Below are 16,270 nucleotides of genomic sequence, written 5' to 3'. Positions count from 1 at the left end.
TTTAGCTCAATATCCAGTCTTGATTTACAGATTTTTCTAAGATTTTTGCTGCTAACGGTAGGCAGCCTATAGGCTGATAATTTTCGAATGCAGTGGGATCCAAGGATGGTTTCTTTAGGATCGGCCTAATACATGCTTTCTTCCAGGAGGCGGGGAAGATTCCTGCTCTGATGATGTCATTCAGAAGTGGGCCAAGATGAATACTAATCTTATCTGAAGCCATATGTATTATAGCCGGAAGGCAAGGGTCAGTCGGGACCCGGATATGGCTGATAATAGTAGAACATTTACTTTGTCGGCTGACAGAGGGGTGAAACTACTCAGTTAGCTACCCTCAATCGGTGAGTTAGGGTCACCTGACCCCGGCGTCATGGTGTTAATGGAATTGGGAACCTTCCCTGCAAGTTCATCATAAACCAATTGTACTTTGTCTGGGTGCTTACTTTGTTTATGCTTGTTGTGGGTGATTGCTTGAGGGAATTTGATTTTTAGGTATAATGATTACCTGTTGAGTGGTTTCACGATATGTTTTGTGAATCTGTGTGAATTTGGCATGTTGCAATCTAGTAGTAGAGGTATAACACAGGGCCCTACAGCAAGGGGTCCCCCAACACTTCCAGGGCCCCCAAACACTTCAGAGAGGCCACATTCTGACCAAGGCCAATTAATATTTGTGAGATATGGGAGACTAAGGGCCCTTCTTCACATTCTGCAGGGTGGCCCCATCAATTTACCTTACTCCACCGTCTGGCAGTCTGGATGCATCATGCGATGTACGTAGCTCAATTGAAATTCGAGCACATAAGAAACAATTGTAAGATGCGCACTTGTGGTCTTAGTTAAAGATTTATAAGTATGTGCACAACCATGTATTGGATCACACGCTAAAATACGATGAATGAAGAAATGAAACAATTGTTTTGTGACTAAAAACACAATTTGAAAAGCTAAAAACTTTTTGAGAAATCTATGAAACCTCTTTTATGAGGCCCTATAACTAGAGCCCTGGGGACACACCCCACATCAGTGGGGGTGCAATTAGGTAGTCTTAGTTAAAGAGCCTTACCAGCCCCTTCTACCTCAATCTCATCTGTCTCAAAGCATCTGAGAATTTTATTTTGCACATTCACCCCATTTTTCTTTTTTCTTTTTTTCTTTTTTCTTTTATTTTTTATTGAGCAGAACATAGTTAAGGTACAATTCATGAAAGATAAATTTAGTCAATGGAAATGAATACAAAGTTTTAAGAAAGCTTCTTCTTCTAATAGAGTAACGCATGAGTGAAACATGATAAAAACCTGGCTAAAAGGGGGAGAGGTTTGGAATACTTAAAACTCGAAAGCAGTCATTATTGTAATCCTAATTACAAACAATATTAATTGATTTTCAACTACAAGCAATGTGCAACATCCGCAAACTCTGATCATCATAAAGTGCAAGTGCAATACAGTACAATCCAACCTAATATAAGCAATGTGCAACCTCCGCAAACATTTGATCATAAAGTGCAAGTGCAATGCAGTGCAATCCAACCTGGAATAAAGTGCTTTTGCTGAATATTTTGCTTGTTATTTGAGTCTAGCAACATTTCATAACTGCTTTTAAAATCATATAAATTTAGTTTTAGTATTCAATCTAGTTTCTAACTTATTCCTCCTTTTATTGCCTCCAGATTCTAAAAATATTTCCATTTTCTTTCAAAACTTCTAACTGCTCCCACTCTACAGGCATACGCTTTTTCGAAATTCCGGGACCTCGTCATTTTGTTAAATCATTTTAGATGGGATGGAGGTTCCTTAGATTTCCAATTTTGGAGTATTAGGGATCGAGCGACTGTACAGGAAATAAACACAAATGTTTCCTCGCTCCCATTGAGAGTACCTCTATTTTTAGATATGCCAAAGAGGGCTAATTCGGCAGAAGGTATTAGTGTTTTCCCTATAGCCTCCTCAATGTCTAAGAGTATGGCCTCCCAAAAAGATTTCAGTTGGGGACAAGAAAAAAAAAGTATGGAGCCAGCCCCCCTGGCTGACGGCCTGGCATCTAAAGCATTTATTCTCGACCTCTGGGAACCTTTTCTCGAGTGCTTCCGGAGTCCAGTACGCCAGCCAGTGGGACAAGAAGGCCATCCTCTTAAAGTTAGCGGCACGCAATGATTTATAGCCTAACAAACTTATAATTTCCCATTCCTTATGTGTTAAATTACATAGTGTTTGACTAAGTATTTTCTCAAGATGGCTATCCACCGTGTCTAATTGCCCAGCACAGTGGAGCCTCTTGTACCCATTTCCTATGCCGCTGGTTTTAGCCTCATAGAGAAGTGTTACCAGCTCACCCATTGTGGGGAGAAGTCCACCGATAGTTCTTCTCAGGAAGTGAACAATTTGTAGATATTCAAAAAGCGTTGGTCGCACGGGAGTGGTTATTCTAGCCAGTACTTCTTGCCACGAAATAATTCTGTTCTGAACAAAGAAGTGTTTTAACTCTCGAAATCCCAAATTCTCCCAGTTTAATATTTGGCTATTACTAATTTGGAGGCCCAGACAGAAGCACTCTCGTAAGCTTAAAAACTGAGAAGCTGAGGAACTAAGATTTTTCTTAAAGAAGGACTGTAATCTGAATAGATGTTCTTTCAGGGTCTTATATCTCGTCCTTTTTGGGAGTTTTGCGGTCTTTAAAAATACCTGAGTTTGAAAATCGGACTCTTGTAACATTTTTCCTAAGAAGAAGCTATCTCGTTTGTATGTAGAACCCATCAGACCTGCCACCAAATCCAGAAAGGCTGCCTCATAATATGTTTTTATATGTGGAAGAGAGAGTCCCCCCTGCTCAGTTGGAAGTTGAATTACGGATAGCTTTACCCTTGGGGTTTTACACCCCAAACAAAACTTCTGATCATAGATTCGATATCTTTAAAAAAAGTAGATTTCAATTTAATAGGAACGTTACTAAATAAAAATATTAATAAAGGTAGAATCGACATCTTGATCAGAGATATCCTGCCAATCAAGGAGAGAGGGATTAAAAGCCATTGAGAGAGAAGATTCTTGATTTTATTCTTCATCCTCACATAATTAAGGAGAAAGAGCTGATGATAATCACAGGTTACATATATGCCTAGATATCTAATAGGGTCTCGACTTACGGCCTGGATACGCAAGCACGATGGAAGGAGGCTAGGACTGGTGTTTAAAGCGAGGACCTCCGTTTTTTTAGTATTAATTTTATACTCTCCTGTTTGTTCATAGGCTTTAAATTCTTTTAAAATGATATCTATATTCTCCTTGTTTGGCTTTGCATATAGGATAATATCATCCGCGAAAAGCTTGAGCTTTGCCATCCCGGGGATAGGGGGGAGAATATCTGGGTGTTTCTAATTTTGATAACCAAGGGTTCAATAAAAAAAGTAAAAAGGAGAGGAGACAAAGGACAGCCCTGTCTGGCCCCGCGGTTAACTTGGATTGAACCAGCTTTTTCTGAATTAATTATAATCTGTGCTGAAGCACCTTGATAGATGCTCTGCAGCATCTTAATCACTTGTTCAGGGAATCCGAATTTGGTAAGCGAATGGAACAGGGTTGCCCAGTTAACTAGGTCGAACGCTTTTTCCGCGTCGACCATAAGAATACAGGCGGGGGTTGAATTAACATTGAAATAGTCTAGAGCCTGGATTAAGAATTCGGTGTTAGAGGCCATAACACAGCCTGCTATAAATCCTGACTGATCGTTATGTATGACTTCTTCCGCCGCGTGCATAAAACGTTGGGCCTAGATTTTCGTTAAGATTTTATAGTCAGAATTTAGAAGGCTTATTGGCCTATAAGAATTAATATCTTCTGGACTTTTGTCTTTTTTAACAAAAGATATTATTATTGCTTCTTTGAAGGACACGGGTACCACGCCTCCTCGCTTGATGTAATTGAATAAATTCATTAGGGGAGTTACTAGTTCTTTTATGAAGATTTTATAGAATTCGATCGGGAACCCGTCTTGCCCACAGGCTTTAGCCCCTGGTGTTGCCTTAATAGCATCTGCTATTTCCCCTGTGTTAATTTCTAACCCAAGTTGTAGAGCCTGATTGGGCGTGATCTTTGGGATGTCTAAGTTCGTAAAATAATCCTGAATCTGACCTTCCCCTATTTGATATTCAGTGGTGTATATGCGGCTAAAATGCTCCAGAAAAGCCCTTTGGATCGAACTATTGTCTACTATCTCTTGGTCATTTAACGGGTCTCTGATTTTTACTATCGCAGCAGACTCTTGTTTTTTCCTCACAGAGTTCGCCAATAGCTTTCCTACCATTTGGCTATCCTCGTATATCCTTTGTTGGAAGGTTCTAGAACTGTTGATCTCTTCCAATACAAAGAAATCCCTTAACTCTGCCTTTGCTTGCTCCAGGTGATTTGGGCAAAGAAGGAACTGTAGAACATATTATTTATCTACGGCTTTTTGGAGCGTAGATATCTTTTGTCTCCTTTTTTTGGCCTGGGCAGATGTAAAAGATATTATCTGGCCGCGTGCTGCCGCCTTGAATCCCTCCCAAACCAAGAATGGTTCTGCAGTATCATTGTTAATTTTAAAATATTCTGAGATCCACTCGTCGAAGCCAACCACCCATTCCTGTTTCTGCAGCAGGGTGCGGTCCAGCTGCCACCTGGACCGTTCCCTGCCCCCACCACCTAAATAAACTTCCAGCTCTATTTTGCCATGATCGGAAAAGGGATTACATCCAATAGATGAATTTAGAATCTGGATTGATCTTGATATCAAAAAGTAATCTATTCTTGATGCCGTCTGGAAGCGATGTGAATAGCAGGTGAAGGATGCCCCTTCTGGGTTTAGTGCACGCCATGGATCTGTAAGCTGGTATTCCAAGATAAAGGCGCCTACAACTTTTTTAGTATTAGGCTTTAGTTGTTTCTTATTTTTATTAGAGGTATCTTTTTTAAAATCTTGTATGTAGTTGAAATCTCCTCCCATGATAATCTGTCCAGGCCCCCCCCCCCCCCCATTTTTCTGATGTGGGCCTTAGCTCACCTGTCCCCATAATCAACACTTATAATACATATGTAGAAACAATAGTTACCTCCCAGCGTGGCAGAGATGAGGATGTGTGTGCCGTATTTCTTGATGATGGTGTCAATGAATTGTTGGGTGGTGGGCCTCCTGCCCAGCAGGCGGATGCTCCTCTGGAATTCAGGCATCAGTGGTACGGGGTTCCGGTGCAAATCCTTGCGCTCAATGGCTGTGTTCCTAACCTTCCAACGGGCAAACTCCCTGGAAGAACAAGCAAAAAGTGCCAAAACACAGGTCAAAAACAATCTTTGACAGGGCATCTGAGTGAATAGATCCACGTATGGAAGAAAAATATCTGGGTAAAGTGAGATGTGTAGAGGACTGTAGAGAGAGGCATAAAGTTGAGAAGCAAAGGAGAGAATAGGAAGATTGATGATGAGGGAAGCATGAAGGAGAGAAAGGAGACATAGGAGTTGAAATAAGTGAGATATTATGAGAGGGAAGGATGAACCTATATGAAGTAAAGAGGTAGACTTAAGAATGCTAAAGAGAGGCTGAACAGAAAAGCGGAAACATGGAAACATCAAGATAAACATAAAGGAACAAATGCAAAAACAGACAAGAGATGAAGCAGTTAAGAGAAAAGAAAACAGGAAAGGCAGAAGATATGAGTGGGCAAGAAGACCAAAGAACTCCTTCGTAATGGCACAGAGGCGTAAAGAGTCAAATGTGATGGAGGGAACTGTTTGAAGCAAGAAAGAAGACAGGACATGGCAGACTCTAAAACATTTGAAAACAAGGGAGAGTAAAGCGAGATAGAATACAAAAAGAATGATTTCTTTAAAATGAAAACGTGAGCATAATATAATTAAAGGAGCAAACTGGGGTCTGAAAAAGTAAAGAAATAGGGGGAGAGATGCAGAGAAAAAATAAAAGTGAAAGCTTAGAAGATACACTGGAGAAAATGATTTATGTGATATTTAAATATGAACATCAATATTCTCTTCAAACATTGGAATGTAAATCTATTATGTAATAGACATTGTTATCAATTACAATAAAATCAAGTGACTCCGTGCAATGCAGAAGTGTATTGTTGGTATCAGCATAAGAGCACAAAGCTGAGACCTTGCGGAAACAAGTAAGATAGAACTCAGCGAAACAATAGGTTTAGCTGATTATTCGACTACCAAGAGGTGTGAATAAAGGAAGGCTGAACCTGTGTTTAGGTGCAAGGCCAGTAAACAGAGAGAGACGCCGAAACCAGTCCTTGGGTGTTTACAATGAGACAGATAGAAGAACAATATTTGATGTAGCCAAGGCCATATAAATATAACCGCAGTAAACTAATAGAATGGCAAAGTGTGTTATTAATTATTTTTTTATAGCTAAAACAGGCATATGGCGATCTTTCACTGCAGTAAAAATTTGTAAAGCCAAGGTGCTGTGGCATTAAAAGTACACAATGGTAGATTCATTAAAAAACAGTGCAACGCAGAGGAGCAACCAGAGTTGGGATAGAGGGAGAGAGCAGCGCAGGGCCATATTTACTAATATGGCCTCTTGCTGCTCTGTCTCCCTGTGTCGGTGCTGCCTCGAGCCACAAACACACCTTTGCGCCATTGTGCACAAATGTGTACATGATGTGTACCTTAGGTTTTGTCCTGGAAGAGTAACCGTCCCTACAAAATGCTTTGCTTGGATAAACATTAAAACACTTATTTAACACATTTTATGTCTGTTATACAGTGAAATAACAAAGAAATACATAATTTTCTTGTTTGTAATGGCTGTCTCAGGGAGATGATATTTTCTGGTGCAAAGCAAGGTCTGAAACTTTTTGTAGATCTGGCTTTGCGTCAATAACCATTGATGTTAGCATTGGAACACCCCTTGATGAAAAGTAGCACCAAGTGCTATTTGCAATACTTGAAGAGCAACTTTCCTGCTCAAAGATAGTTCTGTGCTAGAAATTCAATAATTTATTAAGACTTGGTTTGGTTTTGCAGCACTTTTTGAGACTCTACAGTCTTGATATGTCTGCTTACCTGATAGTGTTAATTTGCACAGAGTTGCTACCACTCTGTCATGTAGAGTAATGTGGTCTATTGTGCTTCTTCTTTTCTTTCATTGATGGTTTCAGAAAAAGAAAAGCACTTAGGCTCTCATTACGAGTATGGCAGACCATTATTCTTGAGGGGATATCACTGTACAGTTATTACGAGTGGTCCTGTTTTTTAGAACATGAAAGTGCTAGATCCCAAATCAATGACCCTGGTTTCAACGAATCTGGTCTGAAAGTGGTAAAACTGCAGCTGGAGAGGAGTAGGGGCTATAGGTTGAACCTAGTGTTTCCAGATTTCAGTTTCATGTTAATGTACCCAATTGAAACATATTGAGATTATTGTAAACCTGCTCCCACAGATATTTTTAACTGCATGCATTTGCAGTACATTGGCTCTGAGCAGATGTCTTCCAAATTTTTTTTTGCTCTGAGGGGTTGGGGCCCCCCTCCAAAATGTTATGGAAAGACTTGGGGACGGGGATTATGAGATAATTTCAGGGGCACTTTTTGTGTAGCTCACAACCTGTGCTAAATATGAGAATTATAAAAAGGAAATATGTCTAACCGAAACAGAAATTAACAATAAAGCATTACCCCACACAATTGTGGTGCTGTGATGCTCTCACACTGCCCGGCCCCAATGCAACTGCACCTGCTGCACTAATTCTAACTGCAGCGCTCAATAGCTTACTATCTTCCCAGCCTCTTTTACCCTTTCCCCACCATGTCTGGCCTTCACTACAATCCTGAAACAGACTCTGTCCCTTTCAGAAAAAAATTAGCTTTCACCTATTGCCCCTACTTTGCAGCAGGGGTATCCTCAACTCTAATCATAGCAAGGCCCTTCCTCCTTTGTAAAGTAAGAAAGTCATGATTGTGATGCAGTGTGCCTTCCACACCCCTAGACCTCAGAGCCTCTTTAGCTGCTTCACTAATGAATGCTACTGCCAGGCAAAGCAGACAGGCTCCTCTGCACTTTGTGAAAACCAAGGGCCACATTCTTACCCCATCCCCCAAGAGTGCACTGGGCCAGAATTGAGGTTAAGTTGCACTCTCGCTGTTCTGGGCCTCAGAGCTACCCCACCTGAAGCACCACTGATACCTACAGCCCTTAGAAACAGGCTTGCTGCTCTGCCCACTCTACAAAACCATCACTCATAGGCCTGATGGCCATAGTAGGCTCTCTGCTCCCTTTGTGTAATAAAAAAGGGGGGAAAAACACATCTCACTTTCTTGTTGCTTGGGCCCTGTGCAACACGGTAATACTAGTAAAGATAATCGGCCCACTCCTTTTTGGTAGTAATACAGCCCTAATTGGGGTGCAGTGACCCCCTCAGATCCTTGGTTCCAGCGCCAATGCACCTGCGGCACTAATGGTAGTGCTGGACCTCTCTTAAACAAATGCCCCCGTATCTTGTCACCTTCCTCAGGTTATCTCTCTGAGAAAGCTGTCGCCGTCCATTTGTAGATGAACAAATTACCCCCCACCCGATAGCACCTCTTCCTATGGGCCATGTCTTTGACGCTATCCATGGTACTCACTCCTTTCCTCTTTCTCCTGGGCCCTTACTCTGAGGCCCAGGGATGTGGATGATCAGGCCTCAGGGTCTGAATGAGACTCTACTGGCCTCCCTGCCACCATCTCAATTCACCAGAAAGGACATCTGCATGCCGAAGTGGGCGGGGTTTATGGGGACCGATGTCCTCGTGCTGAACAGTTAAAGTGGACTTTGAGGTGCCTCTGAGTGAAAGTGAAAGAGGAGGATATGGGGCATTCATGTGCTCTTGGCAGGAACGAAAGCTAAAGATCTTATAGGTCTTTTCACCAGGGTATCTGATACCTGAAAGAAATGTAAATGTGTGCAATTGGATAATCACCAAATGTTAAGGCTGCTTTGGACCCAGCATAGGCTTTAATTGAATGAGTCACTTTAAGTTTCATGATGACTAAGAGGTATTCATTATGTGTTAGGTTCTGCAAAGTGTGCTTTTGATGGACACTTATAAAAATGCTTGCCTAGGTAGATTCTATTTACCTATAACTAAATACTTTCCAATCACTTGTTTTATATTAAATACTAAATCTATCTGCACCTGTCTATCTAATACTGTGTGTAATACAGTGGTAAAATGATGGCTTAACATTCACAGTGCTTAATATTACAAGTTGGGAACTCGTAGCACTATAAATACACATTTCCTGTTCTCTACTTTGCCAACAAGGATTCAGTTCTGAGACTCTCTGGCCTCAAACACAGACATCTACAGTAATTGCATTAACCATCTTAGGTTTCATAATGTAAAATAGTACATTTCCCATTGATTAATTTAACTTGCATTTATTTTTTATTTAAGGTGTGTGCCTCATTTTATCTGTAGTTACCTGAAGGTGAAAAAAACCAACAAGGTAGATACAGAATATTTTGTTCTTTTTTAGTCACGTCTTTGACACTGCCAAACCACTGCATGTTTGGCAGCCTACTTAATCGAAGTGTCAAAACCTGGGCCATTGCAAATATGTGATTTTGCGGCTTTGGCATTTTGTGAATAATTATCGATTTGCCACAATTGTCACATAGTCCATCTTCTTCTGTATAATTTTCCAAATTTTTACAAAAAAGTAACTTCTAGCTCAAAGGATCCAAAGTTACAAAAAACTCATCTACACATACTGCTGCACAATGACAGACCTTTTGTGTACAGAGGTGTTAAACTGATATTAATGATGTGAAACCTTTTCCCGTACAGCGCTAACAAGTGTGAAAATGACAACATAGTAAAGTAATACTACTACAAAATGTGCTGCGTTACTTTAAATAATTTGCCTATTCTTGTCGCATAATTTAGTCAACCATTTCCATATAATTCCTGTGGCCATAACATAAAGAAGATAATATTAGATTTGTAAACTTTTCACCTACACTGTTGCTCCTCTTACCACTTTTCTGAGAGGCACCAAGGGTGGTAAGGGATTTGTCCAAGGCGCTGAGTTTTTGCTGCACCTTCCTAAAGATTTTTTGCTAAAGAAGCAAATAGTGAGGGACCTGACCAAATAAGCCTCAGCACATTTGTTTCTATGAGTGAAAGCTTGTGAGCATTAACACAGTGTGTTTGTGTGTCTGTGTCCGCATTTGCACGTATGTGTGTGCATGCATGTGTGCAAGCATGCAGCCACGGCCCGTGGAGGGAGTTTCGGTGGGGCGTAGAGGCGGGGCGTGGGAGGGGCACGTGGGGGGTGCTAAAAACCGCAGTATGGATAATTGAAGGTAAGTAAACAATTTAATTAATAAAACGAATTTCGTAGCGCGCCCTGCATCGCAAAATGTGATGCAGGGTGCGCTACGAAATTCGTTTTATTAATTAAATAGTTTACTTACCTTCAATTATCCATACTCCGGTTTTTAGCACCCCCCACCCCGCCTCTACGCCCCACTGAAACTCCCTCCACGGGCCGTGGCTGCAAGCATGCAGTGTGTGCATGCAATTGTGTGTGTGTGTACCTGTTTCCCTTGGCTTCAATAACTCCATACTGGGCAGATGGAAGCACCTGGACCCTGGAGCTTCAACTGTTGCTCGCTGGCTATTGAAGCCGAGGCTCTGCAACAAGAGCATCATTGCACCCGGCACTGCCCGTACGAAGAGCACTGCGGAGACACTCTGTGATCCGTATCTTCACCTAAGCCCCTGGGCCTGTATTATAGATGAGGCCCGCATTCCCTCTCTACACTGAGCACAGCAGGGACATTGTGGCCTATTGCAAATAATGTGCTGCCCTCAGGACAGAACTGGTGGTGCCCTGGGGGCAGCGCATTCAGTGAAATATGGAGCTGCTGAATGAAGCAGCCAATTTATCTTTCCCTGTAGAGGCGGCACCTGCCTGCATTTAAAAGAGGGGACATAGCTCCCCCTGTAGGTGGGTACTGTGAGTGACTGCACATGCCTGCAAGGGGATGTCTGGGTGGCCATGGGACCCATTTTAACTAAATATGGCTGCTCTAAGGGGGCACTCTGACAGTGTGCCACCTCTTATGTGGCACACGGTCAGTCTGCATCTTAATCATCTCTTGGTCTCTGGGCTTGCATCTGTAATAGGGTACAGAGGCAAAGTCATTCCCTCATTTGCATAGGGCCATGCTCCATAGCAAATCAGGCAATGCTCTCTCAAGAATGAGCTTGTGCTAATGTGCACCAGCCCTATCAGTATTTCATAGGGTGCCATTGAAGTGTCTGCGACTCCTTCTGAAATACCATATTGCCTCAGGGGCACTCAAAGTAGGCGCACACGCCTGGTGTGCCCCCGAAGCACTGTCTGTAGCATGAACAGAAGACATGGCGACCGTGTAGTAAGGATCTCAAATTCATTCCATCTCTTCAAGGTACACCTTGTTGTTGTACAATCCACCAGCCATTAGTTTCCTGCTAAATCCCCACCGAGACCTCCCTACCTTACATCAATAACTCTCTGAACCAATGCCCCGTACGCACTCTAACATGGCTCTCCTTTCTCTTCTCATTTGTTGTAGTGGCTACTGAAGCATCTGTCTGTCCTTCTTTTCTGGACACCCACCATCGTACAGCACTCCATGGCTTTGTAGCGAAGATCTAGCTATATCAGGATCCTACATATATACAAAGATATAAGCATTCATGCACATCTGGAAGCTAATGTTGACCTGTTAGGAACATGCTGTTTTCATATAAAGTTTCCAAAATTAGATGATCTTGTTTGTATTTGTCGCATCTATTCATCAGTATCAAAGGATAATCCATCCAAGTTTTTCTGGCTATGTGAGATCAGTCAGGCCTTTGCTCATACTGCACACGCCATGAACTGATACACTTCTATGAACTGGGACGAATGAGAGTACTACTTCAGTGACTGTGAAAGGTGGTCAAGTGACAACACTGCACTGAAGTCTTTCCACCCTGTCCACCAGCAGGCCTCAAGCTGCTCAGATGAGTGAAACAGCCCTTGACTTTATACTGAATACACATCAAATCATTTCCGTTTCTGAAGCGACTAAAACTCAATTGCATTTTATGACACATCTCGAAGTGGTGTGGTTGTAAATGAAAGAAGAGACGTTTGTCCAACAATAGGAAGACATAGCTCGACAGTGAGCAATGTTGTGGTTATAGGAGTTGTGGGAATGATAGGCAGAGTGAGTTCGAGGATAAACAGCGCTGAGTCCTGAGATGGTGTTTAATCTCATCAGCATTAGGATGCAGACTCAACTGGCAGGCAGGTGGGTCATACTAACTTTGGGTCTTTTCACATACATCCAGAGAACAAGTGGCAATGGAGGCATCATATATTTCATCCTACAATTTGCATATATTTCCAAAAACAATAGAAATGATTGGCTGCTCTTGAAGAGCAAGATCTGATTCATTGGAGAACATTGTTTATTTGCTAAATTAGTGTACATTCATGGTACTAGGTCATGGCTAAGGCTTTTATTGAAAGGAAGTAGCACCCTCACCTACCTTGGTGGAATGCGTCATTATTGTATCCAATCCTCATAGTAGTTGTGATTTTTTTAGCCGTAGCAAGATCCTGGATGGTTGGGTGCTCACATATGAGACTTGCTGGGTATTTAATCTCCAAAGTAACACATAACCTTATTTCTGACCTTGCACTGAAATGGCATCCTGGTATCTACCTGTTTTTTAAAAGATGTGGTGACTGATATATCTGTTTAAAACTACCTTGGCATAGTTATTTGTACTTTATTCTTGTCTTCCTAAGATAAAGTTAAAAAGACAATCATGTGGGTAGAATGTACCCCTTATATTCTTAGTCCAATATGTTTCAGCCAGATTTCAAGACCAAAGCAGTTCAATGGTCTTCTTCAGGCGACAACCACATTGCCTACCGAATACTTGTCAGTGTAAGGTTTGTAGGTGCTGTTTAGTGTTTGTAATAAAGCATATAAACAAAACAATGTGAATATATCCACTGTTTGCAGATTCATCCAACTGATTTGTTGCTTTTGCCTCAATAAAAGTTCCTAGGGGCTACGTAAGGATAGAGATGGGGATTGGTTCCACCTAGAAGTACACTGGGTGTCCGTGACTGGACTGTGTTTTTTGCAGAAATAAGCACATAGCGCTTCGACAGAGGTGCATAGATGTAAGACTATTAAGTAACTTACAAAAATCGTCAGACTTATGCATCAAAATCTGTACATATTAGGGATATCCGTGTGTATTCCTCATACCCGATATTTAGACACGAGGATTGTAGTAGACAGAAATGTGCTTGTGCATATTTACCTTTCTTTTTTGATTAGTTTTTCATCTGGAAATGGGGTTTTCAGGCATTGAATCGAATCTCCTTTCTCTATAATCCAAGAATGTCCCTGGGTGTAAATCTAGTCTTTTGATCTTATTTGTAAACTTGCTCCAGTTCCTTTGCCATCTAGAGCTGCTGTAAAAAGCAGCAGTGAATACCATTAAGTAGAATGGGAAGATCCCAAATGTATGACTTTACAGGTGTTCCAACAGGTACCTCTTAGCTACTTATCTGAGAACATCTGTGATTGAAGTCTCACCACAAGCTCATGACCTCAGAAACTCAGCTACTCTTGTACATTGACCATAGCTTGCCTCTTTGGTTAGAAATGTCTGCAGAGCCTGATTCTGTCAATCAAGATCAGACATTTTCACATTCGGGCAGTGCTTAATTTGAGCCACTGGTTGCCGTGGGGCCACCAACTTTTATTTTTGGAACAGGAACTTGGGGGCATATTTACAAGCCCCTTGCGCCACTTTTGCGCCACTTTTCCCATGTTAAAAGTGACGCAAAAGAGGCGCAAGAGACTTGTAAATCTGCCCAGTGATTTTCGATCTTTAAATTTTGACCTTCAACGATTCCTGGAAAGGCTGTAGAGAAGGAACGAAAGATGAAGAGAATGACATCATAATAGTGGCAAAGGGAGAAAGCTGGAATCAAAAAGAACTTGCAAGAGTGCATTAAAGGAGCAAGAAGTGTAGATTGGTCAACAAACGAAGCATGAAGTCCAATCAAGACTAAACACCCTTGGTATTTGGCAACTCCATCAGTCCGCAGGCCGGCCACACGTTTCTGAGGAAGACTTTGGGTTCTGGCTCTAATTATTTTAAAAACTAAGCATTGCGTTCAGGCGTCATATTTTGCGCACATAATTGGAACATTTTGTGCCAAGAACACACACTTAAGGAGGGGGGAAATTCTGTAACCTAAACCCCTTTTCAGGCTATTAAAGACGCACAGCAGCCTTGGGTAATAACTGTGGAATACGTTGTGTCGGAAAACAAGCTGCATTGACAAGTCTTATTTTTAACTGACAAGTGTCAATTCTGAGCCTCAAGCGACACTCATGAAAAATTCATACTCTACCCACTGGACTAAGCATATGTAAATATTAATGTAAATCGATTTCTCGCAGAAGACGTGGGTGCTGCCTTGCAACTCGTCACCCACTGTAGAAAGCCCTTGATTGAGGAAATCTGACCTTAGATTAACCAATAGTTGTGTGTCAAAAATCCCCTCCCCTGCTCCAAGCCTTGCTCTTTGCTTGAACATAGAGTATAGACCCCAAGCCCCACCGAACCACTCCTAAAATTAATTGCAAGTGCCTCTGTATCTGCCTTGATCCGTGCCCTACCTCTGATACACAAAAATACACATAGCCCAGTGACCATGCGTGTATTATTGGAATACCAGCATACACATCTTAAACCAGGGCCAAAAAAACTGCCTACCTGGTGCCTCTCTGCCCCATTCTGTAACCGGTTTCTGCTGCAACCTGCTACTACCTTCTCTGCAGGGGCGTAACACAGGCCCACACAGCCCCCACGGTGGGGGGGGGGGGCCTCTAGCTCCAAGGGGCCCCCTCGGCACTGCACTGTGGCCGGAGAGCTCCTGATTGAGCCCGGAGGGGGCCCCTCTAAGTACCGTGCAGGGAGCCCCCCTCACTTATCGTTATGCCAGTGCTTCTCTGTGCCATACAACGGGACCACATTCTTTGCTCTTCACGGGCTACACTACCCAACTCCCTTATCGTTCACTCAAGCATGCACTAATCAGGGTCTAATGGTGAATTAACATTGCTTCGAGCCGCATGAGTGGCAGCATTGTGCCATTTAACTGACAATGATAATATGTCATTGGCTGGCAAGCTAGTTAACTAAACTATGTATGAATGAAACAGGTTGACTGCCTTTCTTGTATTAGGTCGAAATATGTGTATATTTTATTACATCAACCCATGTGTTCCTAACAGCCTTTTACTAGTTGAAGCCTACCTTGAATCTTTGTTTCCCAAATCCATATAGTCCATTCGTGAATCATGCTAAACAATTACCCCCTGGACCTGATGCAGGCAGTGTGAAAAGACAAATATAAGTGAATAATTTAGCCAATAGGTACACTTGATAAATACAAACTCTGCAATACAGTCAGCTACTCTGCCTTTGAGGAACAACTGCAGTTCCTCTGACCCTCTGGTGTTTCGGAGGGAGCAGTCTCCTGAAGAACTTTGGGGCGTATTACCAAGGCGGGCGATATGTGATTATCGCCGCTTTAGCTGCCGTTTTCGGCCGCTAAGGGGCAATAATTCTATCGCCCTATTAGCAAGCTGTCGCTAACAGCAGTTAGGGACAGCTTGTAGGCGATAGCGAGCGGTTTGGGGCCCGCTTTGCATGTCGGCGATATTTATCGCTAATGACATGCAAAGTGGGCGTACCCAACCTGTTAGCGACTGAAAGCAGTTGCTAATCTCGCTATCGCCTATTAGCAAGGCAGGCGTAGCGATGGAAATATTGGCGCTAAGCTTGAATATCTCCAAAAACTAACGCCTGCTCAGACCAGTTCTTAGCCATTATATCCAATGGGAGTTGGATATTATGGCTAAGTCCTCATTAGCGATAATGCGTGAATATCGCTGCATTATCAGCGATATTCATGCATTTCGCTGCTAACGCCGGATATTTTATCGCTTTAGAGATAAAAGCTGCTAATAGCAAGTTATCTCTGCGATAATATCCAGTGATGCTTGGCGTTAAAAAAATACTCGCTAAGCCCATTTAGCGATAAATATCACTAGTTGTTGGTAATATGCCCCTTTGTACGCAGTATCTTCCATCCTCGGTGTCCTGGTAGCGACGCCTGACAAGCCTCCGTTAGAAGGATTATCTACGAAGTGC

The 16,270-nt window shown here is 42.2% G+C and overlaps 1 protein-coding gene across 1 annotated transcript in view; it reads right to left on the bottom strand.

Moving 5' to 3' along the window:
• Positions 1-16,270, bottom strand: part of BRINP1 (BMP/retinoic acid inducible neural specific 1) — a 413,405-nt gene that overhangs the window by 119,523 nt on the left and 277,612 nt on the right. Inside the window, exon 3 of the mRNA XM_078641975.1 lies at positions 5,087-5,277. Coding sequence (XP_078498101.1) covers positions 5,087-5,277 — 191 coding nt within the window. The remainder of the gene's footprint in view (positions 1-5,086; positions 5,278-16,270) is intronic.

Source organism: Lissotriton helveticus, chromosome 5_1 (assembly GCF_964261635.1).
Source record: "Lissotriton helveticus chromosome 5_1, aLisHel1.1, whole genome shotgun sequence".
Classification (NCBI taxonomy): domain Eukaryota; kingdom Metazoa; phylum Chordata; class Amphibia; order Caudata; family Salamandridae; genus Lissotriton; species Lissotriton helveticus.
The sequence above is the reverse complement of the archived record's forward strand: the minus strand, read 5'-3'. Positions and strand labels throughout refer to the sequence as shown.